This window comes from Pantherophis guttatus, chromosome 4 (assembly GCF_059756535.1).
Source record: "Pantherophis guttatus breed Tessera chromosome 4, ASM5975653v1, whole genome shotgun sequence".
In the NCBI taxonomy this organism is placed as follows: domain Eukaryota; kingdom Metazoa; phylum Chordata; class Lepidosauria; order Squamata; family Colubridae; genus Pantherophis; species Pantherophis guttatus.
The window spans coordinates 52,394,051-52,420,439 of NC_142066.1; the positions used below are offsets into that span (position 1 = coordinate 52,394,051).

The 26,389-nt window shown below is 39.7% G+C and overlaps 1 protein-coding gene across 5 annotated transcripts in view; it reads right to left on the minus strand.

Annotated features, from left to right (window-relative positions):
• Positions 1-14,214: 14,214 nt before the first annotated feature.
• The window catches only part of ORMDL3 (ORMDL sphingolipid biosynthesis regulator 3), a 43,719-nt gene continuing 31,544 nt past the window's right edge, over positions 14,215-26,389 (minus strand). For 4 of the 5 annotated variants that reach the window (XM_087892189.1, XM_087892185.1, XM_034415808.3 and 1 more), the window contains one exon: positions 14,215-22,023. In XM_087892189.1, coding sequence (XP_087748315.1) covers positions 21,906-22,023 — 118 coding nt within the window. In that variant the 3' untranslated portion in view covers positions 14,215-21,905. Of the gene's footprint in view, positions 25,609-26,389 lie in introns of all 5 variants that reach the window. The other variant, XM_087892188.1, reaches the window with a different exon arrangement.

A 26,389-nucleotide genomic window follows, 5' to 3' on the forward strand; every position in this document is an offset into this window, starting at 1 on the left:
GGGGCGGCTGGTTATAGGACAGAATTGCACAGGAAGGGCGGGAATTACTAGAGAAGGGGTTGTTCCTTCCATCGGTAATATTGTTTCTTAAATTGAGAAATTCCATGTGTGGAGAGTCGAAAATATTGCAATGATCGACGGGGCTTTCCCTAAATATAGTATTTACTCTTTACTGTCATGCTGAGTCAGCTGCAGGAGATAGGCACTATTTTCTGTTTTTTGTTTCAATATTGTGGCAGGAAGAGCAGTAAATCATAGGACAGAAAGCGATTTCCAAATCCCCCAGCACTATTTTCTGTTTTTTTGTTTCAATATTGTGGCAGGAAGAGCAGTAAATCATAGGACAGAAAGTGATTTCCAAATCCCCCATCCCGCCCTGGGATGATACAAAGGATGTTCAAAAGATCCAAAGGAACACATTTAGAGAGAAATGTTCAAATGCTCGAAAGTTCTGGGAGTTGGAAGTCTACACATCCGTTAAGATTGTAAAACACGGATTTAAAATAACAGAATGAAAAGAACAACTTTGCATAGAAGGTGAATATTTCTTACATACCACCGTTTTGCTCTCATCACAGGACCCTTTTTATCTGAAGCCTTAAATTTACTGGGTGGTTTCAGTCGGGGTGGCTCTCATTTTTGTGCATTATCTCAAGCACCAAACTTTCAGTAAGTTTTTGGCAAGTTTTTTTCCTGATAAAATGATATGAACTCATGTCTAAATGTTGATATTATGGAAAAACACCACATTTTCAAGAGTACTTTGCAAGTAAAAGAAACCTCTTTGTCTTTCGTTTTATGTATTTATTTATAGCCTTTGCAAGTTGCTCCAGTTGAAAAATACTGGGCAGTGTACAGTCAAGAAAAAAAACCCCAACAAGGTTGAGATTAGAAAATATAATTTCATGAATAGACAGCAGATAAAAGTTTGCTGGGCATATTTGTGTTGTGATTAAATACAACTATTGCAAACTTGAGGGAATAGCAGCTATAGCAGTTAGAAATTTATTTATTTATTTATATATATATATTTTATTTATTTATTTTGTCAAGCATATATAAGATAACAGATAAAAGTATAAATGAATATATGAAAAGAGTAAGTAAAAAGGAATATTAGGACAGGGATGGTAGGCATGCTGATGCACTTATGCACGCCCTTACAGACCTCTTAGGAATGGGGTGAGGTCAATAGTAGACAGTTTAAGGTTAAAGTTTTGGGGGTTTGGGGAAAAAACTAGAGTCAGGTAGTGCATTCCAGCCATTGACCACTCTGTTACTGAAGCCATATTTTCTGCAATCGAGTTTGGAGCGGTTTACCTTGAGTTTGTATCTATTATTTGCTTGTGTATTGTTGTGGTTTGAAGCTGAAGTAGTCATTGACAGGTAGGACATTGTGGCAGATAATTTTATGTACTATGCTTAGGTCAGACTGAAGTTGGTGTAGTTCTAAGTTGTCTAAGCCCAAAATTTGGAGTCTGGTGGCATAAGATATTTTATTGCGGGTAGATGAATGGAGGACTCTTCTCGTAAAATATCTCTGGACTCTCTCAATTGTATTTATGTCTGATATGCAGTGCGGGTTCCAGACAGATGAGCTGTATTCAAGAATTAGTCTAGCAAATGTTTTGTATGCTCTAGTTAGTAGTACAATATTACCAGAGAAGAAGCTACGCAAGATTAGGTTAACAACTCTTAATGCCTCTTTGGCAATGTTGTTACAGTGGCTCTGGCACTTAGATCTTTAGAAATGAGTACTCCAATGTCCTTGACAGAGTGAGGGTCATCTACAAGGTGATGTCCATCTAATTTGTATTTTATGTTTTGATTTTTTTTTTTTTGCCAATGTGCAAGACAGAGCATTTGTTGGTTGAGATTTGAAGTTGCCACTTGTTAGACAAGAACACAGTTACTTTTAATATGATCGCAAAGGTCATTTATGTAAAGTATGAAGAGTATTGGACCTAAAACACTGCCTTGGGGAACACCACTATTAACATGTACAGGATTTGATAGAGCGCTTCCTATTTTGACCACTTTTCTGTTTGACAGGAAGGCAGCTATCCATTTATGTAGGAGTCCAGAAATGCCATAGGATTTTAGTTTTAGAAGTAATTTGTCATGTACCACTTAAATAAAAGCTTTACAGAAGTCTAGGTAAATTGTGTCTATTGCTTTGCCCTGATCGAGCTGTGTAGTCCATATGTTTTTGCAATGTACTAGTTGTAGATTACAGGATATTTTTTTTCTGAAACCAAATTGTTTGTTCGAAAGTAGGTTGTTTGTCTCTAGGTGGAGGGTAATAGATTGGTTAATGATTGATTCCATGACTCAAGTTGTCTTTCTGTTTTTTTGTATATCAGATTGGCTTGGCAGGCAAAGGTGCTAACCCTTGGTTTACAGCTTAATATTTCACTTGGGATGTCAGTTACTGATATGGAGCCTGGATTTTTCTTTATATTATTACTACATCATAATTTTTAGCAGACAATCTGCAGGACATGAAACAGTTTCTTACTTAGAACAATCGTGGTTATTTTTAGCACAACTCCAGTTGCAGACATGCTTTTACTATAATAGCTATGTTCAGTCCAAATTTACATTGTGAAAAAAATTTTGCTATACTAAAGATTTTTTTTCTTTATCAGGACATAAATGGCATATTAAGACTTTTTCTGCTTTGAATACAGATCAGGAAGTCACATTTTGGGACTCATTTATGCACCAAAAGCTATTCTAGTAAAGGTAATGGAATTTGTTTGACACTTAGAAGCAACTATTCCATTTTGGTTCATGAGAAAAATCACTTTATGAGGCATATTATTTACAACAGGAACAAACATTCTTTGTATAGATGGAGCCAAACTTATTTCCTGATAGTGGAAAGATTGTGATGGTTGAGGTAAGAAGTTTCTTTTCCCCCGTTTCTGGGGAAATTTTAGAGATTCTTTATGTGTCCCATCTCTCAACTGTGAGAAATATTTGAGCAGAAGAATCACAATTTTTTTTTTAAAAGTGTATGTCAGAGACAATAATAGCTGTGCCACAGCTGTAAGTCAAAGATTTGTAGAATAGGACTTGAACCAAAAAAATTGCACTTAAAAAAAAGAGTATGTAATCAAAAACTATACTCATGTGCATGGGCATAGCTTTCTTGACTTCATTACTGCGAAGGGATCAGAGGAAGATTCTTGCATACAAATATTTTAGTGTTGGATTTACACAGAATAAACAATAATTGTAGGGATTTCATAGTTCCTTTACTTCCCATTGTCTTATCCAAATTTTGACAGGGATGCTTCTAGGCATGCTTTGAGATGATGATAAATCTCTCTCTCACTCCCTTCCTCTCCTTTTCTCCCTCTCTCTGTTTCTCTCTCTCTTAAGAGTATAAGATTTTTATTGAAATGTTCAAGAAATTGCTTTTCCTTAAGTTTCAAGAAAATTTTGCATTTGGAAAATGAGTGAGAACACATTTATAGCAGCTGAGTGCAATTCCTCCATTATGAAGTTGAACCTAGCCAAAGTCAACACCATATTTTTGGTGATTTCTTTCTATAACCCTCTAAAATTTATTTATTTTATTTAAATTTGTATACCGCCCTTCTCCTAGTGGACTCAGGGCGGTGCACAGCCAAGTAAAAAAACATCCAATACAAAATTTAAAAATTTTAAAGAATTATACCCTTTGGCCAAACATTAAGAATCTTACAACTAAAACCCATTAAACAATTAAAAAAATCTAATATCTCAAAAACGGGGGGGGGAGGGGGTTTCACGCCAGCCCTGCTTGATGGAAGAAAAAAGTTTTTAGGGCACGGCGAAAAGCCCGGAGATCTGATATCCTCCATATCTCTGGGGGCAAATCGTTCCAGAGGGCAGGTGCTGCCACAGAGAAGGCCCTCCCCCTGGGGGTCGCTAGCCGACACTGCCTAGCTGACGGCACCCTGAGGAGTCCCTCTCTGTGGGAGCGTACTGGCCGGTGGGAGACTATTGGCGGCAGAAGGTGGTCCCGCAAATACCCAGGTCTGATGCCATGGAGCGCTTTAAAGGTGGTAACCAGTACCCTGAAGCGCACCCGGAAGTCCACCGGGAGCCAATGCAGCTCGCGCAGGAGAGGTGTCACATGGGAGCGCCCTCTCGCTCCCATAATCCCCTGCGCAGCCGCATTCTGCACCAGCTGGAGCCTCCGGGTGCACCTCAAGGGGAGCCCCATGTAGAGAGCATTGCAGTAGTCCAGGCGGGAAATGACGAGTGCCTGAGTGTGCGTAAGGAGTCCCGATCCAGAAAGGGACGCAACTGGCGAATCAGGCGAACCTGATGAAAAGCCCCCCTGGCCACGGCCATCATATGTTCTTCTAAAGACAGCCGTGCATCCAGGAGGACACCCAAGTTGCGAGCCCTCTCCGTGGGGGCCAATAACTCGCCCCCAATAGCCAGCGATGGCGCCAGCTGGCTATATTAGGACGCCGGAAACCACAGCCACTCGGTCTTGGAAGTGTTGAGTCGAAGCCTGTTACTCCCCATCCAGATCCGCACGTCCTCCAAGCACCGGGACATCACTTCAAGGGCATCGTTGGGATGGCCTGGGGTGGAGATGTACAGCTGAGTATAGTCAGCGTACTGATGGAATTCCATCAGTATTTAAATAGGTTAAACTAATAAATATTTTCATAATAGTATCACTGACTTAAATCTAATTTAGTCCAACTTTCTGAAGTCTCAGAAATGAAGCCCTAATTTTTGGAATGGACAATGTGATTCCTCATTAAGATGTCTTCATAACACTAAATCATAGTGAGAAAAATGGCCCTGAATAAGAGGAAATTTTAAGAAAAAAAATCTTCCCTTTGCTAGCCATATTCATGGTTATAATTAAATGTAATTCCAACTGATAATCATTTTTAAAATTTACATTCTACCATGATTAGCAAGTTTCAGCAGGGATGCAGTGGATGCAGTGTCTCAGTAGTTTAATGAAGCTGGAACTGCCAGCCACAAATTATTTGCATTCTGGTGGTTGAGCCTGGCTCTATGAAACAGCATGATCTTGATCCTTAGCTCCTGTCCGTCAGGCGTTCAATATTGTGAGTAGATAAATAGACAGGGGTGGGCTGCTGGGGGTTTGCAGGGGTTTGGGAGAACCTCTAGTTAAGATTTTGTGCAGTTTGGAGAACCCCTAAATCTCATTCCTGGTTGGCCCCACCCACCGTGCCCCTCCCTTCCAAAGTATACCCACATAGCAGTGGTGGGTTGCCCCCAGTTCAGGTAGTAAAACCGGTGGGAGGCTCCACCCACTGACCCTGACATCATTAAAAGTAATCTGCGCATGTGCAGAAGCAAGGCGCGTGCATGAGCGAAGCATTGCAAACCAATAGTAAAGGTAAGTAGAATCCACCCCTGCCACACAGCCCATTTTGGATGCAGGTTAAGTGCAGGGCGTGTGCGGAGGCTTGGGGAAGGTGAAAAACGGGCCTACCGGAAGTTTGGGAAGGCCGGAAACGGGTCCATTTCTGGCTTCCAGAGGGCCTCCGGAGCCTGGGGAGGCCGTTTTTGCCCTCCTGGAGGCTCAAAAAAAGCCTCTGGAGCCTCGGGAGGGCAAAAACACCCCCCTGTGGTGCTGGAGGCCGACTAGGCCACACCCACCATGGTCACCCAGCAACCGGGCAGAGAATGCCTTGCTAAAATTTTTGAAGTCCACCCCTGTAAATACATACTACTTTGGTAGGAAAAATGTAATTGCATTCATGTGTACTAGATACAGAAGCCGGCACTAGTATTAAACTAAGAGTTGGAGCATTTTACAACCGTGGAAGATGAAGTTGAAAGCCATACTTTGTATTTATTTTTGTTTCTTCTCTTTTTCTTTATATCTTTCTGCACCTCTATTTCTATCTCTCTCTCTTTCCTCTTTATCTGTATTCCTGATTGTTAGTTTATGTTAGGTTATTATTTTGTGTTTGTTTTGCAAAATTTAATAACATTATTATGAAAAGAAAAAAGGAAGTGTTGGTCAACCCTTTGCCTGGAGAACTTGCTTAAACGCACTTTTCCATCAGTAAGACTTTCCCAAATAGAGCCTCATACTCTGGTTTCTCTTCAGATCATATAAATCTTGCCTTTTACAAAAGAAAATTATTGCTTCACATGAATTCCAAAATTTGAATAGCAGTACAGAAGATTCTGAATGCCAAAGTCCCCTTCTTTGGTTATGATGGCTGGACCATTACGACCAACAGCTCAGCAATATTTAGGCATCCATTTGGTGCTTACCCCTAATTTATGGAAAGAGTCATGCTGCAACTTCATTTAAAATCCAAAACAGGCCTCAGTTATAGATGTCTTGAAAATACACAGATAATGCTCCCAATCCTATTTTTGCTACATTAAAATACCAAACTACAAACTGGGCAGTACTATTTTTGCTAGTGTATTTATTTTGTGATTCAGAGCAACATAGGGACCCAGAATTAACCAGTTAATTAACCCAATTGAATTATTTAAATAAGGCAAAGGTAAATGTGTTTTGTAAATATAGTCTATGCAAAAATGCCTTTAAACACAGTTTGGGAAATTTGATTTGTATAAAAAGAAACAGACAGGACATCACAGTAAACCAGCATTTTGAACAGCTTGTTTACTGAGAATCAATCAATAATGTCTGTACAAAGTTAAATTGCTCCCACTTGGCTTCTTCTGCCAGCAAAAGTGCTTTACCACATTTACTAAGCCCACGCTGCTTTACGTACTCTTGCTTATTATACAACACCAATTGCAACTGCATTGATCAAAACCCAGTATTTTGTAGTAAAAAGCTCTTATCTATTGTTCTTTGGAAACCAGCACTTCTCTCTTTCTTTTTTGAAGGAAATCCCCATTTCAGCACATTTTCCCTGAGCTAATGGGCATTTTTCTATTGGCGTGCCCTAATTCACATCTCATTCTCAGCCTAGGAAAAAACTCTAGATTGCTTGCAAGTTCAATAACAATATTCAGAATTTCAACAATATCCTCAGTGTACTGACATGTCACCAAGGTTAAAGAAAGAGTTTTGAGGTGCCTTTACATGTGGGAACAGTTTTAAAGTCAACCTTCCCTTTCAACTCATATCATAGCAATCTAACAGGAGAAATGCTTCTGCAGACCTCCAGACTAATATAGGTAGTCCTTGATTAACAACCACTTAGTCAGTGACCATTTGTAATTACGACAGCGTTGAACAACTGGTATTTAAGACTGGTCCTTGAAGTTCTGGAAGTCCCAGCATCCCTGAAATTACATGATTGTGATCCAAGTGTTTGGCAATTGGCTAGCACTTAAGACGGTTGCAGTATCCTTTGTCACATGCTCATCATTTGCAACCTTTCCCCTGACTTCTCACAAGCAAAGTCAATGAGGAAGCTGGCAGGGATCATTGCAAGTCATTCTGGTAGGTCACTTACAGTCCAGTAGCTTTTTCTCCTGAGGGGCCTAGTTATAACCTCTACTCACAGCAGCCACCCACCTCGATGGCTGTCCCTGCACCCTAGCACACACTCCCCCCACCTGCCCGCCAGCCTGTTTGTGAGCTGCATAAGATTTGCAATTTCCCCACTGACTTTGCTTGTTGGAAGCTGACAGGAAGTTGTGGGTTGTTACTTAACAATGGCAATAGGGAGTGCTTGGATTGCCATTGCTAAACTATGCAGTCATGTAGCATCACGCTTTATAACTGCATCAGTTAGTGAAAGAAATTCTGGACCCAATTGCCATGGTAATCTGAGAAAGACCACCTGCAAATACAAGTCCATATAGACAAATTTATGCTGAATTCAGTACTGTAATTGATGAGCCTAAAGTAGAGAGGATGAGTGCTGACTGGCTACTCAGTGCTCAGTTATTGGCTGCTTTAAATTGAGCAATGGATGAAGGTGCATTGACAGCTCCAGGATCTCCATGTTGAATGTGCCTTCAATCTGCAGGTGGTGAGGATAAAATGTGCAAGGAAAATGGGGCAACGGGCATGCATTGCAGATGTAAAGGAATTTCAGAGTTCACTGTAAGCCTCAAGCTTTGAGAAATTGGCTGGTAGTCTGCAAATACTTTTTTGCTTGCTATGCACATCTTCAAATATCTCCAATACAGAGGAAGAAAAAAAAAGCTGCTACAATGTTACAATCAGCTTGTTATTAGCTAACACAACACAACTAAAAAACACAATATTGCAGCACCATAAAAAATATTTTGCAATTGCATTTTCATAAATATACTCATGTTATGCAATAGGAAGCAAATAGTTCCATATTTTGTTTTCAGAAATCAGTTCTTCAGTTATAAATGTGTAGACTCAAAGAATGTATATTCAAAATATTAAACAATGAGTTTTATACCATGTTTATTGAAACAATTATCACACTTCATTTATGGGTATTTTCACATTAGCTCTCTGTCTTTGGGTGCCTAGGAAAACAAAGCATAATTTAAAAAGGAGGAAGGATGGAGAAAAACCCATACCATATCATATTGGATATAAAAATGTGAATGTAAGACTATGAAAATGCTGAATATACAAATGCCTGCAAATATAATGATGTCATATTTTTTATTTCCTACAGAAAGTTATTTGGAATAGGATTCCACTAATGAAAACTTATGAAAATGAACTGCTTTCATTAGATTAGTTTTCAACTCCCATCCACAATGTTTTTTCTACTTCTGCAAGCATAGTCACATGTTCCTTAGGTTTTGGGGTTACAATTCTGACAGCATTAAATACTTCTTTGGAGTGACTGAAAAAATGAAGTTCACAAAAAATGGTAAGGATAATTGTTTATTTTTCTAACCAATTCATGGCATGCGAATGTGACTTTTGGTTGCTCTTGTTACTAAATTACTTATTTAAAAGGGATTGTTATCATCTTTAAGGAAACAATAAAATATTTTCACTGCTAGGCAGTAACCCTTGGTAAATAAATGCCAGATTTATTGTCATATTCCTCCTTCGCTAATATAATACTAAGTATTATTTGCAAGTCCATGGCATGAAGTGATAATTAATATTGATGATATTATAAAAGAAAATTCAACCAAGCAGGTCGCTATAGATGATATGCTTCAATGCAATATGACAGTGTTTGCATTTCTATTTAACATTTATTGACTAAGTTTAAGTGCCATTCTTAGAAGGCGCTCATACTATAGACCAAATGTCATTTAATATCTGTGCAGAAGACTGATTTACAAAAATAACAAAAAATAAGAAAATATAATATAATAGGATGTAATAGGATGTAATGTAATAGGATTGCGGTAAAAGAATTCTAAGTTAATGGCAAGAAAGTGAATTTTAGGTTTAATTATGAATGACAGGGCTAAAATGAGTGTCAAAAGTATAAATTGGTATAGTTGTGAATTTGCCTGAAATTAGAAATCCATGGCATGAAATTAGAAATTCATACCATGAGAATGTTATGCTTGGTAATAATTAAAAAACTTAGGATGTATTTTGGGGAAAAACATTTTAAATAAAAGTGATCCAGGTGAAAATTATTCTGAATGGCTGATGGGTATAAGATGAGAGTACACAAAAGTGATTGGGCAGATCAATCAGAAATTCAAGAGTGAAGGATTATCTGTTTAGAAGTAGTTTGGATACTTTACAGTATTTAAACTTAAGGTTGCTTGTAAGGCTGCTTGTCATATTACTGTTTATTGTAAGTCGGCTTACCTGTGGCAAATAAATTAATGTAAAATCATGATAAGTTTGTTTGTTATGAAACATAAGGAAAATTGGTTAATTTTGGAATGTGGGATAGTCCATTTTACTACAACTGTAAATCGATTTTACCAACTGTAGAGAGAAAGTATGTAGTTCCGTAGGAAAAAAAAAACTATTAGAACACAGATTCATCTCCTAACAGAATAAATAAAAAATAAGAAATAATTGTTTAAAAGCTGCTTAGTACAGAGTGAAAAGAATGGATACAAAGTGTGTGGAGCAATGCTAAGGGGAAGCACTACAAGAGCAAATAATAGATACAAACTCAAGGTAAACTGCTCCAAACTTGATTGCAGAAAATATGACTTCAGTAACAGAGTGGTCAATGCCTGGAATGCACTACCTGACTCTGTAGTTTCTTCCCCAACCCCCAAAACTTTAACCTTAAACTGTCTACTATTGACCTCACCCCATTCCTAATAAGTCTGTAAGGGGTGTACATAAGTGCATCAGCGTGCTTACCGTCCCTGTCCTAATATTCCTTTTTACTTACTCTTTTCATGTATTCAAATTATGTTTATACTTTTACCTGTTATCTTATATATGTTTGACAAATAAACTTATGATTATGATTATGAAATATAAAAAAGGATGTTTCATGGAATGATGAGAATAGAAGAAGCAACAGAAACAAGTACAAAAATGATTCCTGCAAAAAATTAGGATGGGAGAAAGTGTATATAATATTGTGGTCAGTGACCAATTACGTGAGACAAAAAGACATAACATGTAAAGCATTTTTACATAATTGTAAAACCAAAAATTAAGAAAATATTTTTTGATATAAAGCAATAGAGCTCTAAGAAATATTGTGCCTCTTCTGGAGATGGTTAAATATCAGGTCTGATAACACAGTGTAAAGCAACTTCAGCCAGATTGGTGTAATGGTTAAGGCACAGGTTAGAGATTATGAGTTCTAGTCCTGCTTTAAGCATGAAGCCATCTGGATAATATTAGGCCACTCCCAGTGACTCTCTGCCCTACAAGAAGGAATCAACCTTTGAAAATGTTGCCCGGTGTGGTGATAAAAATTTTAATCGGTTTTAAATATGGGATTTTAAATTTGGGGGTTTTATAATTGAGCCAATTATTTAATAATTTTAAATTATTTTTAAATTTTGTCTGTCTTTGTGCTTTTAATCAGGCTGTACACCGCCCTGAGTCCTTCTGGAGAAGGGCGGTATAGAAATAATAATAATAATAATAATAATAATAATAATAATAATAATAATAAGTACTCCTCCATTCACCCATGAGCTGCATTCCATTACCAAGTCTATGATATGCCTCCCCACACATGTAAACTGTTTAAAGTTCCCTTGTAAGAAAACATTCATGGCAAATTGAATCAAAGGCATACTTAATGAAACAGCCACCCAGATGGGTTTGGGTAAAACATTTCAGCCAGTCATCCTGTACTTTACACTGTATCTGCCCTTTTCTTTACCTTATTTTTGATATGCACAGGCCAAAGTTACATAAGCTGTGGTTCTGTTTTTGCTCAGGGCTAATTAATGGCTTGGGAGTGAATTTATAGATTTAATTATGAATGATAAAGCTAAAATGTATGTCAAAATAATAAATATCATCTGGACAGTTGTGGCCTTGCATGCAATTCATGCAAGAAATTCATAATATGATGATGTTATGTTTTGGTAATAATGAAAGAGGATGTATTTTGGGGAAACACATTTTTAATAAAAGTGATCTGGGAGAAAATTATTCTGAATGGATGTGCTGAGGGCATACACAAAAAATGATTCAGAGACCCAAGATCAGCAACCTGCCAATGTTTTCCTAGGAGTCCGGTGTATGCCAAATAAAATTATGTTGTATCTTCAAAGAGATTTAGCTGCTCTCAGTGAGCCAGGTTTGGGCCACAATGCAAGAAACTTCCAGAGACTAGTTTAAATCTCCACAATCCATTTCACAATCCAAATCTCATTCATATTGGGCTCCATTAACAGCCTGATCCCGGTGCTTGGGGAAAAAGCCAGGTCTTCAAGCTTTCTGGGATCTCTCTAGATTCCATTCTAGCTTTTTGGTGATGAAATTGTGTAGCCAGGTTTGTTAAACTAGAGTCTTCCATTTCCCCCAGTCTTCCTAGATAAATTGACAGGAAATAAAAAGAGAAATCCTCAGTGTAGCCTGACCAAGATGAATCTACATCTGATGGGACTAGACTGTTGGCTATATCTGGACAAAAATGTAAGTGGGAAAGTTCCTAGGGGAAAGTTCCTAAAGAGCCTTGGTAGTACAGTGGTCTAAAGCACCCTGTTATTAAGACAGCTGCCTGCAATTACACCAGGCTCAAGGTTGACTCAGCCTTCCATCCTTTCTAAGGTTGGTAAATTGAGGACCCAGTTGTGGGGGCAATAAGCTGACTTTGTATAAATATACAAAAGGATGAAGGCTGTTGCTTAGCACAGTGTAAGCCGCCCTGAGTCTCCGGAGAAGGGCGGCATATAAATCAAATAAAAAAATAAAAAAATCTGATTCACTCATGGGCTGAGAATGAAATGGTCATATCACCGGGACAGGGCAGAATAAACAGAGCGCAGAAAAACCACTATACCCAACATTCCTAGTTTCAAACTTCAATGTGTTAACAAACTTGGTTTTAGTCTGGTTTTAACTGAATGCAATATTTGAACCATGGTTTATGGATTAGTGTTCTATGAGAACTAGGTCATAAGTTACTTTGAACAAGGTCAATGTTTGTTTGAAACAAACTCTGGTTTAAAGCAGTGTAGAAATCCAGCCTAATTCCCATAATCTAACACACAGAGAGTATAGAAGGTTGCAGAAAACTGATTTATAGTTTCTCTCTACATCTTCAAAAGAAGATCAGGCCTTCAAACACTTTTTGCTATTTCAGCCTCAAAAATATTAATTTATTTCATGTACATACCGGTAATTATCAACACAGCTTGTAAGTGAGAACCTGTCTATAGCAATTAGTTATCCAAACTGTAGAGTGGAGGAAATATCATCTTTTATGCTGGCTGGGAAATTCTAAGAGTTGATGTGTACGCATCTTACAATGGCTTGGATTGAGAAACAATGATCTACATCCCTAGTCCACATTTATTGTGGGGCTGAAGTTGTAAGACTAGCCCTCTGCAACTGATCAGTTTAGAATTTCAGATCACTGGCGAAAGTATGCCATTATACCCCAAGCCAGACAAGTGATATGGTGGCAGTGATAGCCGTGTACCTGGACGCTCGCTGTAAGGGTCTAGATGGCAAGGTGGAGTGGCTATGGGATTTTGGTCGTCCAAGCCCATATGATTTTTCATCTTTGACTCTGGACATGATGACACTTTCCCAGACTGAGCTGGTACACAATACTGGAGTCCTATTGGACTCATGGCCCATTATTCTTCTGCAGCTTATATAATTCTAATAAGGTACAAACTTCTCATAGTACCATTTTAATTAAGTTGTATTTGAGCTGCATTTTAGAAAAATATTAAATCAGAAGTATTGTTGATATATAGCTGTTACTGGATTTACAATACTAACTTCTTGTGATTTCTCTCTTGGCTGCTTGAAAATCCACAAAAAGCTGTAATTTCCATAGAAGATAAGTAGTGGCTTTTAAAATAAAGTTTGACTCCTTATAAATACATTGAAGTATCCGTGGAATTTTCTTCATTATTTTATGGTTTAGTTTAGTGTTGAAAGATTATCTAAAGATCGTATGACATAAAATAATGCAGCATATTGCAATATTAAAAATATTAATGAAATACTCAGTTAAGATCATTCTTTGGCAACTGAGTCCAATCTGATCTAGACAGGAAACTCTAAGAGGAATGGTTTTAGACATAAACTTGTTAGTCTCTCTTTCTGTCCATGTGTTTGTACCTTGCAGGAAGTAAGATAGCTTATTAATGGGGTCCCAATGAGATATCCTATCAATTTAGTGACTTCAAAAAGCCAGGCTCTGGCTAAGGTATATGGTTGACAATTACACAGGAGATGAGTGATATTCTGTTTGTCACATGCTGTTTATAATACATCCTCTCTAGGTAAGGTACCTGATGAAATTGCCACAGAACTGAAGCTTGTTTAAATTCTTGCCTAAATCCTGCTCTGGTCAGAGTTATTCTTTGGCCCTGTGTCAGGCCCGTAGTTACGATATTTTGCTATATTGAAAGGTATTCTTAGTCGTTTGGCTGAGATCAAGCGTAGTATCACTGCTTTATAGAACCAAGTTTTTCTCTCTTCTAGGTATACATCTGAACTAGACTGTATTGTTTCTCTTTGTCATATAATATATGTGGGTATGTGCATAATTTTGCATTTATTTATTTTGTCATGTTTATGTAGTGTATATTGGAGGTTATGACCCTTTGAGAGCTGTATGCAACGAAATTTCATTTTAACGTATGCCAATTAGTCAAAGTGACAATAAAGTTTCTAAATTAGGACTTTAAAAAAAAATCCAATCTATTTTACAAACCTGATATTTAATGAATGTCTCCCATACAGATATTTACTAACCAAATCTGACCTCGCTTAATTTTTTAAAATCAGCCAAGGTTGGCTAGGAAGCGCTAAATTCTGATCTGACAAATTCATTAACGTGAATTTGGCCAACATATTTGCCATTTTAAGTTTCCATTTTCAGATTATTATTATTCTGTTTGGATTTGAATTTCTGAAGTTTCCCATATTCTTGGAAATTTGCAAAGACATATTGGCTGAAACAATATTATTGCTACATTCATATATAACCATAAATTACAGTAACACAGACAGGATATTACATGAATACTGATTTTTGTTTTATTAGTTGGTCTTAGAATACTGTAGAAAGGACTCATAAAAATAATATTCACACTTTGTTTTAGAAAGTTTTCCAGATGAAAGATTTCTTCACTACACAACAAATTAAGGTCAAATCCGGATAGGATAGGATAGGATAGGGTAGGGTAGGGTAGGGTAGGGTAGGGTAGGGTAGGGTAAGCTGGAATAGGATAGGACAGGATAGATGAAGGGAAGGAAGGGAAACAATATAGCTGTATGTATAAATCTACATTCATTGCAAAGATGTTCAGTGTGAAACTGAATAAAACTAATTTAAAATAACATTCACACGCTCATTCTAAAAATTGAATTTCAGAGATAATGGCAAATCAATGCAAAACATTATTTCACTATAATTAAAGAACAATCCATACACATCTCATAAATTTCAGTTTGTGATAGCCTCAGCTACCTTTGCCTTCCTAAAATGCTTATCATACTTTAAAAATATTTTTTTCTATTGTTTTATATTATATTCTTGTGAAGTATAGTCTAAATCTAAAAGGAAGCCTATATTCCATCACATCGAGTAGATATCAGACTGTTAGCCCCTAGAGAACAAAGTACTGTACTATTGCAAGTGTATTAAGTAAATTGGAGAAAGCATCCAGCTGAGTCCCCCCCACCCTCCTATTTCTAGATCTCCAGAAGTGCTACATGGTTCTTTGAACTTTTTTGTATGCAATAATGCATAGCAGGACTGCCCAAGTCAATCAGTCAAGTTTTGTTTGGTATCAGTGGAAATTCTTCTAAGCTCCATCCCTTCTATTTTCCTTATGCAGTTGGAAAACTTAGCTATGTGTGTCCTGAACTGTCCTGAAGCCCATCATGAAGTACCGTAATTTGCCAGGACATCAGGATGACCTCATTCTCATTGTCACATAGGATTCAAATGCCAATCCTGTTGCTACATGGAATTTGGATGGAGGCAGTCTTGTCATTTATCTTAGGTGGCAAAATATTTTTGGCCCACCCCAACAAACAATAGCTTTAGGTGGGCAATCTAAAGCAGGGAAGCAGTAGTAGTATACACATAGTATGGCAATGGTCACTGGGAAATATTTGGCGCTCAGTCAGCAGCCAATGAGCCTGAATGCACTGGTTGAAATTTCTTTAATCAGGGATGGGAACTCTGTAGTCTCATCCAGAGCCTTTGCCAACTTCTCCTTATTGTGGGTCAAACTATATGACACAATATTCTTAGAACCTTCCACTCTTTTTGTCCAGCTTTCTCTTATGTATCTAAGATTCCACTGGGTCATCCAACACATAAAAAGCTCAAAGGGACTGAAACCAGGGGAAGCCTGAGGAATTTCCCTATATGCAAATAATAGATAAGGCAATTATATGTCCTAATATTTAGGATCTTCTGCTGTATATTTCTTTAATGTGTTCCTTAGGGTCTGGTTGAATTATTCTATAACTCTCTGTCTGAGGGTGTTAAGTACAAATTATACAGAATAATTCTTCATACAGACATGTGAGTAAAATTGATGAAAAATTGATCCTTAATCCCTCTGAGAGAGCCAACACAAATTTCCTTGATGAGGGTGTGACATTGTCCAGATGAGGGTTGTATCAGTCGGATCTGACGCTGGCTGAGTCATAATTTTTGACCACTCTCCTTGCTCCTCTCCTTTCAGGCTCAGTTTAGACTCAGTCGGCCTGAGAGAAACATCTCCTACAGATCTGGCTCTACAGCTCAGGTCTGTTCAATATCACAGTATTTGTAAGTCTTTTTGACCACTTATTATTTTTTTTCCTCCCCTCTTGTAGCCTGCCGGTCTTGCTTTGCTGGAGCAACCTGGGTTTCCAGGCTTTGCTTCACTCCTGCGGTGGTCATAAACATCTAAATTCTATGCCAAGATCTTAGCAGATACACTAAGTTGACTCAATTTATTATTTACTGTTTATATATATATAAAAATATTATATGTATATGAAATCTTATTCTGTTCACCGCCCTGAGTCCTTCGGGAGAAGGGCGGTATAGAAATACAATAAATAATAATAATAATAATAATAATAATAATAATAATAATAATAATAATAATAATTTTGGAAGCCCCATTTTAAAAGGGAACTTTTTTCCTTATTCCCTCCTTGTTTTGGTGGGGTTTTTTCTGCTCTGTCCCACCAACGATTGTCTAAGGGGGCTTAGACCACAATACCACCAACAAGAAGAGCTATTTCCTGGTTTCTGAATCAGGACCGCTAAATCCGGCCGCCGCCCATGCCGCAGCTATCCCGAAACCGCCGATCAGCTGTAGGGCGGTTATTTGAAGCGCCGTGGCTCCTTTGAAGTGTTTTTTTGCCGCTTTGCCATCAACGAGTCTGTAGAGGTTTGAAATCACAATTTCTTTCCCTTTTACCACCAATGGAGTTTGAGGAGAGTGGCAGGAGAGTTTTTAGCCTTGCCTCTCCCTGTGGCATTTCCAGCCAGCAATTTTATTGTGGCTGTAGAGGCACTGAAGAGGTCTGTTTCTAGGCTTTCCTAGACAGTTACCTCTGGAGCAGAGTTGATCCTGCTCAGTGTGACCTGGCAACCATCGCGTTTAATGCCAGAGTCGTCGCCATCTTGTTTTCAACCAATGCGCCGAAAGTGAAACTAAATCTTTCTCCAGTCGACATCTTGGTCGCAGTGAGTATACTAAAGATGGCGGATCGTTCTTCCCAAGGGGAGGGAAATACTATGTCCACTGGGAAGAAATCAACTTCCAAACGCAAGCACCCTTCCAAAGCAGGGGAAAAGGATTTAGCAAAGAGGCATAAATCCTCAGAGAAGCAAATTAGCGAGGTTCCTGCAACTGTGCCTGGTAAGGAGGTTTCTCCTCCCCCATCTACCCCCCCTCCTCCCATTTCAACTGTTAGCCAGGCTTGGTCATCGAAGGGAGAGGGTAATGTTCTTCAGCAAGAACAAAGCACCTTACAAGACCCTTTTGCAAGCCAATTATTAACTCCTACAATTCCTGAATTTGGTGGGCATGTGGCAGCAGTTGCTTCTACAAGAGATTCCCCTATGCCTGTGCTAACTCCTGAAGATCCTCTTAAAAATATACCAGAAGGATTGAGGATTCTGATTGATCAGGCTGTTGCTTCTCGAATGGTAGCTAACATTCATGATCACCACTCTGGTTCTGTTATTTCAGAGCGTTCTGCCCATATTAGAATTTCCCCTGCAGTCAACCATACTGGTTTTCATTCTCCTGCAGCCTCCAGAGCTAGTAAAGCCCTTGTGTTTGAGGAAGAGTGACATTCTGACCTATCAGATGATGAGGGGATAATTCAAGATCAACCTGCCTTTACAGGTTTATTTCCCCCTAATAAATTCAAGTTTTATTGCATAAGACTCGCTTAACAGCCGCCTTAAAGGAAGATGAATATTTTAGAGAAATTCAGGAGGCCCAGCAGGGTGGATTATGGGGGCTTTTTTCTGAGCCCCCCCCGATCTGTGTTATGTGCCAACTCCACAACTATTCATAGACATAGTAAAAAAACAGTGGGCTGGACCTGCAACCATGGCATTTGCACATGGTTCAGATAAGAAATATTATGCGGTTGCTCCAAAGTTTGCTCAACTCTTACAAGTTCCCTCAGTGGACAGCCCTGTAGCAGCCCTTTCCTCTTCTTTTTCATATGTAGCAGGGGATACCTCTGAAGGTCTAAGGCCAGAAGACAAAAAATTGGAATTTCTTTTTAAAAAGAACCATCAGGCTTCAGCATGGGCAATTCAATCAGCTTCATCAGCCTAATTTTTTAACAGAACTACCATCCTTTGGCTTCAATAGCTACAGGCAAGGGTACCCCCCAGTGAGGTTCACCTCCATCAGGATATCAATAAAATCATTGCTGCCACTCAATTTTCAGCTGATGCAACCTTGAATTTGGCCAAATTTGCCTCTAGAGTTTCAGCCCGCAGGATGCTCTGGCTTCGCCAGTGGTCTGCTGACCTTAAGGCCAAATGGCGCTTAGCTGCAGCTCCATATTCTGCAGAAAAATTATTTGGTGAATCACTTAATCCTCTTCTTGTAGAGACCCGAGAAAAAGCGAAAGATTTTGCCTTCATCATTCAAACGGGCTGAAAGAAGGTCCTCTCCATATTACAGGAGACCTTCCTTTCGTTTCTACTCCCAAGAAAGTCTCTCCAGGCAGGAATATCTTCAGGGATCCTATAGGTCTTCGGACAGTCAATATTTTCGGGACAGGAACAGGCAATTCCAGCCCAAGCGGTCTTTTCGGGGCTCTGGCTACCGTCAGTCCCACGGTCGTGACTCACCGCCAAATCTTCCAATAGGGGGTCGCCTGTCCCTCTTTGCGGACAGGTGGGAAAGGTCAACATCAGACCTCTGGGTGCTTTCAGTAGTGAAATTTGGTCTCCCCCTGGAATTCCTCTCCAAACCTCCAACCCGCTTTCTTCAATGTCCACCTTCCAAAAGCAAATCCAGACGTCAATTAATGAACCAGGCTGTTCAGCACCTCCTGCAGATACACGCCATAAAGGAGGTCCCCCACGATCAATGGAAACAGGGGTATTACTCCATCCTGTTCGTAGTTCCGAAGTGGTTGGGGAGGTGGAGAGCCATTCTGGATTTAAAAAATCTCAACTCACACATAGTGTATCGCAGATTCAAAATATGTTCACTAACCTCTATTCTTCAAGGGATTCGTCCCAATGATTTTCTAGTTTCCATAGACCTCATGGAGGCTTACCTTCACATTCCCATCCTGCCAAAGCATCGACAGTATCTCCGATTCAGCTATGCAGGAAAGCATTTCCAATACCGGGCTCTTTCCTTCAGGCTGGCATCTGCACCAAGAGTATTCACAAAGGTCCTGGCGGTCGCGGCACCTCACCTGAGACAAAAACCGGTAAGGCTCCAGGCTTACCTGGACGATATTCTAATTCAGGCTCACTCTCAGGAACAAGCCTTACACGACTTGAACCTCACGATCTGAACCTTGAACGATCATGGGTTCCTGGTCAACTACAAAAAGAGTCAGTTAGTGCCAGTCACCAGGATCACCCATCTTGGCGCCATCATAGATGCAGGTCAAGGGACCGTCTACCTGACCATGGAACGGCGGTCCGACATCAGGGACCTAGTGACTCATATTCGCAAAAGCCCATCAGTTCCATTGGCCACTTTATCCAAGCTCCTGGGCAAGATGGTTTCCTGTGTTCAGATCGTTCCATGGGAGCACCTTCACGCCCGCCACTTGCAGTGGTTCCTGCTTCCCTTTCAACGGAAACGCCAGGGTCACACCATGTCGTCAATCAAAGTTCCACTCTCAGTCAGGCGATCACTATATTGGTGGACATTGCCTTCTATAGACAAGGGGTGCCTCTTCATGAATCACGACCGACTTGTACTCACTACAGATGCCAGCCTCCATGGATGGGGGGCTCATCTCGCATCGCACTTAGCTCAGGACTGTTGGTCTGCCTCCGATCTCACCAACCCTATCAACTGGCTGGAGCTGAAGGCCATTCATCTCACTTTCACGCAATTTCAATGGTTTGTGCTAAACCGCCATGTTCTGGTGTTGACAGACAATATGGCAGCGAAGGCACATGTCAACCGTCAGGGGAGTACCCACTCGAAGCGTCTCATGGAGGAATCATTTCGCCTAGGCAAGTGGGCAGAGCAACATCTCCTCTCCATCAGAACGGACCACATAGTGGGGACGGAAAACACACAAGCAGATTTCCTAAGCAGGACTAAGGTGGACAACAGCGAATGGCAGATCCATCTCGACATATTCCAACAGATGTGCAACAGGTTCGGCATTCCAGCCATAGATCTCTTTGCCACGAACCTGAACACCCAGCTTCCTCGCTTCTTCTCGAGGTTCCCGACGCCGGGAGCGGAAAGGGTCAACGCTGTTCATCTCACCTGGCTGCCAGGGCTTCACTACGCCTTCCTGCCGCTGCCTCTGATTCGGAAGGTCATCACCGACAGGGCAGAAATTATCCTTGTGGCTCCACACTGGCCACGCCGTCCGTGGTTCGCAGACCTAGTCGGTCTCTCCACATCTCACCCTTGGAGGATTTCACCAGACAAGATTGTGCTGCGTCAGGGAACCCTTCTTCATCCGGACCCTCAGTGGCTCCAACTGACTGCATGACACTTGAAGGGGCCTGTCTAAAGCGGGACAATTATTTGGATAGAGTGATTCACATTGTTCAAGCCTGCAGACGTAGATCCACAGTCAGACTCTACAATATCACCTGGCTCGCCTTTTATAGGTGTCAATCCCGACAGATAGATCCTGTTTCACCCTCGCCTTCCCAGATCCTGGAGTTCCTCCGAGATGGGTTTGACTGTGGCCTGGCTCATAGCACCCTTCGGAGACATGTGGCGGCTCTGTCTACGGCCTTGTCCAGTCCATCTGGACAACTACTCACTCAGCACCCTGTGATAAAAAAGTTCCTGTGAGGAGCCAGGCTCTTATGGCCCTCCTCAATTCATAGATATCTTACTTGGGATTTGCCCAAGGTCCTTAATGCATTAACTGAGACTCCCTTTGAGTCCCTCCACACAATCCACCTTCGTTTCCTCACCCTTAAAGTAGCCTTCCTCATAGCCATAACATCAGCCCGTCGCATTTTGGAGCTGGCAGCCCTCTTGGTTAGGGAGGATCTCTGTGTCTTCCAGCCGGAAACAGTTATTTTGAGATTGGACCCCTCATTTATTCCTAAGGTTAATTCCCTTTTTCACAGGGCCCAGGAGGTTATTCTCTTCAATTTCTGTCCACGGCCCTCTCATACCTTGGAGTGAAGGTGGCATACCTTAGATGTGCGGAGGGCTCTAAAGATTTATATCAAAAGGACTGCCCCTTTCAGAAAATCCGAGGCCTTGTTTCCTTTTACCAAGGGCACAAGGTCTCTTCTGCTACGATTGGTCGCTGGATCAGGGCTTGCATTGCCTCGGCATATCAGGTGATCCCTGTTCCCAGTCGCATTACTGCCCACTCCACTCGGAGTGCTGCTACTTCAGCAGCTTGGGCGACCCAGGCCTCCCTTGAGGAGGTCTGTAGGGCGGTCACCTGGTCTACTCCCTCGCCATTCATACGTCACTACAAGATAGATGTTTTTGCTTCTGCTGAAACGTCATTTGGCAGGAGGGTTTTGCAGCAGGTGCATCATGCAGGGGTCTCTCCAGGCTCTTCGACATCCCGCCCTTAAGACTGCCAAAACTTTGGTATGTCCCTCATCTGGACAATGTCACACCCTCATCAAGGAAATTGGGCATTGGTCTTACCTTAAATGCCAGATTTCTTGATTAGGGGTGACATTGTCCAGCCCCTCCCTCTGTCTCAGTGCCTGTACAGTTTATTGTTCTTGTTTAAGGAGTTTTTTTCCAGTTGTCCCGTTGGACTGGTTTTTATTCCTGACAATGATGGTTCCTGTTGGAGATCCTTCTTGTGGCCTTCCTTCGTCGAAACTGAGCCTGAAAGGGGAGGAGCAAGGGGAGTGGTCAAAAATTATGACTCAGCCAGCGTCAGATCCAAGTGATACAACCCTCATCTGGACAATGTCACCCCTAATCAAGAAATCTGGCATTTAAGGTAAGACCAATGCCCATTTTGTTCTGCACCCCAATTTGCTGGTTCAGAGTTATGCCTATTTACTTTCTTTAATGACCAAGGAGACTATTACGTACTCACACTGGGGAGGGTCTAGGATGACTCACTGTGGCTGCCTCTTTCCGGCCAACTCACCACATGACAACTCACCCTGGCCAACTCATCACAGGGCCAATTCACTACTGGACAATTCAACGCAGGATAACTCAAGAGAGGGACAAGTGAATTGCAGCAGCCCTTTTCTTGATTCAGCTTTGAACCTTCTCAAGCTAGAAGTCCTTGAGGTTGGGGTGATTTGCAATTCTTCTTGTCCCTCTCTTGAGTATCCCGCATTAAATTGTCCCACAACGAATTAGCTGCTTCAACTTGTCCAGTGGCGAGTCAGACGGGGTTAGTTGCCCTTTCTGCACTGGGGAAACTTATTACTAAATAGCAAGAGGAATCCTACATTATTCTAGTGTAAAACAGCATTCACAATATATCACATGCCTAATAATAGCAAAACTCTGAAGTATTAGCATAACCTGAAGCTTTTAATGTTAACAGTGTGGTACAGGACTGAGGATCTGGTCCTACTGTATCATTTTATTTTATTAGGTTCACAAGACCAACATTCCTGAATCAGTCATTCAGTCTTCAAGGGAAAGAGATAAAATAGAATAAAATTTAAAACTCATTAAAAGTAAAAAGATAAGAACTGTGACCACCTAATGACTACACTAAGTTACACTGAGCAATTATTAACTCTTTGGCGGTAACTACAATAGCACAAAAGATAGAAACTGCATGGCTCTGTGTGTGATCGGCCTCTCTTTCTGCTAACATGGATAAGAGAATATGTTAGTGTATTCTGAGAATTCAGCCACTATGGAAAGTATCTTGTAGGTGATGTTGACTCCTTATCAGTCCCATCAGTACCCTCAATAGCTGGGGAAAATTGCTTAAAGATCTACTGTAATAAATATAGAATTATAATTGTATTTCTGAAGGGCCAAAAACCTGGTATAGAAAAAGCTGCCTTTTTTCTAGTGAACATCCAACACTGGTGAATAAATTCTTTCTGTTCTATAGAGTTGTAAAAAGTGCAAGGAATTTTATGAACTGAAAGACACACTGAGATCAAAGCAGCTACTTTTACCTGGAAATATACAGAAGGATGGGTTGGATGCCAACTTGACCATTTGTCATTTTTGTACAAAATTATATATGAGCATCTCTTCCACAAAGTGACATGGAGGATGCTATATTTTCCTGTATTTTCTAGCACATTATGAAGCAATTTTGCAAGCATTATCTTGTGCATCCCTTAGCAACTTTTAGCAACACCTCATGAACTTCATCTGGTCAGCTTAAAAAACATGTAGCGACATAATCACTGAACTAACACTTTGCTTTTAAAAAGTTTGCCACAAGAGCAAACTGGCAATTCCACATTTTAAGACAAATAGGAATGCTGGGAGCATTTTGCAGAAAGAGAGATACTGGCTACAACATTGTGTTTTAGATGAGCTCTTGAAATAAAGATTATAAAAAGGAACAATCACCTAGAGGACACTATATCAGGAAAAAATGGCCTAAATATCTAAATAGTGCAGATAAAAGTACAATATAAAAGCCCTTAAGGTAATTCAATCTATTAACCAAATGTAGCATTCATCAATTTATTATTTTCAGAACTGTGTGTGGAAACACATTTTCTTCCAGTTAATTTGATTTCTCCTTAAGGCAAATGCTAAGCCTAAACTCTTTTTAAAGATGCTACTGAAACTTAGCTTTTACTTGCATATAGTTAACTACTCTGCAAATACAATACTCAACTGCAACTCAACTGCATTAACATCCACCCACCCCTTATTTGCAGGAGCAAAGAATCAGCTTTCCAGTAGAGTTTTGAATTCTCAGTAACTTTCCCTCCAGAGAGAGAAGGGGAAAGAAAACTAGCACAGAGAAAAGAAAGCAAACCTAAGTACATTTGAAGAGCCCCAACATAAGCAAAGAACCCAACCACACGGAAAAACATTAAATAAACAATTTTTAAGGGGAAAAAAGTGGAACAAATATATACAAGTTCATCTTTCTGCTTTTTTTCAAATGCTTCTAAATTCTTCTTATGTTCTCTTTTTGCGGATACTTAAAACTCTTTTGCTTTGAAGATGCATTTGTCAAGCTTTCCGCAATTCGAGTTCCTCCAGATGTTTTCTAATTTACAATCCAAAGGACACGCTGGCAGGAAGATCATGGAAATTAGAGATGCTCAATCCATTTGGAGGCACCAGGATGTGAAGGAAGTCTTATACAGGCATAAAAATAGGACAGACTGAAATGAATAGCAGTGAAGAATCCCAACTATGCTAGGATTTAGGTGAATAGCTTCCAGAGTTATTTGCTACAGGTAGTTCTCAATTTACGACCACAATTGAGCCCAAAATTTATGTTGTTAAGTAAGAATTTGTTAAGTGAGTTAGCATTTTGCAACATTTCTTGCCACAGTTGTTAAGTGAATCACTGAAGTAGTAATCTGGTTGTTAAGACAATCTGGCTTCCCCATTGACTTCGTTTGTCAGAAGATTGCAGAAAGTAATCACATGACCCTGGGATGCTGCAACTATGTATGAACCAGTTGCCAAGCATCTGAATTTTGATCACATGATCATGGGGATGCTGCAAATGTTGTACTTGTAATAAACAGTCATAAGTCACTTTTTCTCAGTGCCGTTGTTACTTTAAACGGTCACTAAATGAACTTTTGTAAGTCGAGGACTACCTGTATTTTGCTAGATGTACTGAATTGGGAATATCACATCTCCCAGAGAACAATTACACTAGGAAAAGCCATTCTTCCTCTCTGGGCTTCAGTAAACCTTCCCTAGTGAAATAACCTCATCAATGCATTTGGATAGTCTTTAGCTCACTTAGCCAAAATGAGGGTTCAAAAAAGGCTCATTTAGATAATAAATCCTGAGCTGGACTTGCCACAACTGAAACGTTCTGTCTAACTCTAAAGCTGATTCCATAATGTATAACATTAGGTGCTTGCATTTTATAATTGTCAGTATCAGTAGTAATATTGTTATACTTTATTAACAATCAGTAATAAAGCACCTGTCAAATTCTAAGAGAGTCCCTCCTCTCTTCCCCAAAACCTTCAAAACCTTACAAAATCTTGAAATTCTGCTATAGTTCATGTGACTTGGGAAGCGCATTTGAGCTGTCATGTCATCTTGTATGATGGCCCCAAGGGTTGGAGAAAGTTGCCAATTCCTACTCTAATAACTAGACAAGCAATTGCTAGAGCCTGTGGTTGGCTTTGAGCAGCTTTATCCAGGACTAGATCATTGTAATCAGGTTTGAGAATTAGGAATTTTCCATGTAGTGTATATACTTTTTTTACATTTAATCAAACAAGAAGAAATTATGTTCCTTTTAGTATTTGATGATTGATCTAATATCTGGAGAGAAAGCTTAAGGACATACAGTTAGATTGGGTTATGGCTCAATTTTAGATTAGCTTATTGGTGCAAGCACTAAGTGCTTCAACTTTAATATAAATATTGTCATTATAACTAGGAAAATGAAAACCCCAAAGTGATCACTGTCTTTTCACATTCTTAATTTATAGTTTTCTCCCTTTTAGCTCCATGTAGAATAATCTTTGAAGCTTCATACATGATGGTATATATAATTCCCTCTTTATCATTTAGCTATCCTTTTATGTTCTGGAATACGTTTCATTACAAAATATGTTAACATTAATATTTGTTAACAAGAAATACCTATTTTACTTAGATTCTCTGGAAGCAGAAGAAATGCTTCAGATATGCTGCTATTTCCTGAGAAGTATTAAAAGATTTTAATTACCCTGTTGAAAAACGTATTTCCTGCTTATTTTTATATTTAGCTCCACTAGCATCCATTTGTATGCTAGTTAGCAAAACAATAGAAGCTGTTGTCGGGCTCCAATCTTTAGGAATTTGAACAAATAATGCCAAAAATCATTCCAGCCATGTTAATTTTCACTGCAGTCTCCTCTCCTAACTAACTATATACACATCTGCAGGGCAGTGGGGGGAGGGGGTCATTAAATTATACTCCTCTTAACAGGATGCATGCTTAACAATAAGAAACAACTTCATATATCCAAGATATTGATAATCAAAATTCATCCTTCCCAAAATATTTTCAATGCCCAAGTGCAGCCTGAGGTTTTTTTTTTTATAAAGTTGATGTCTC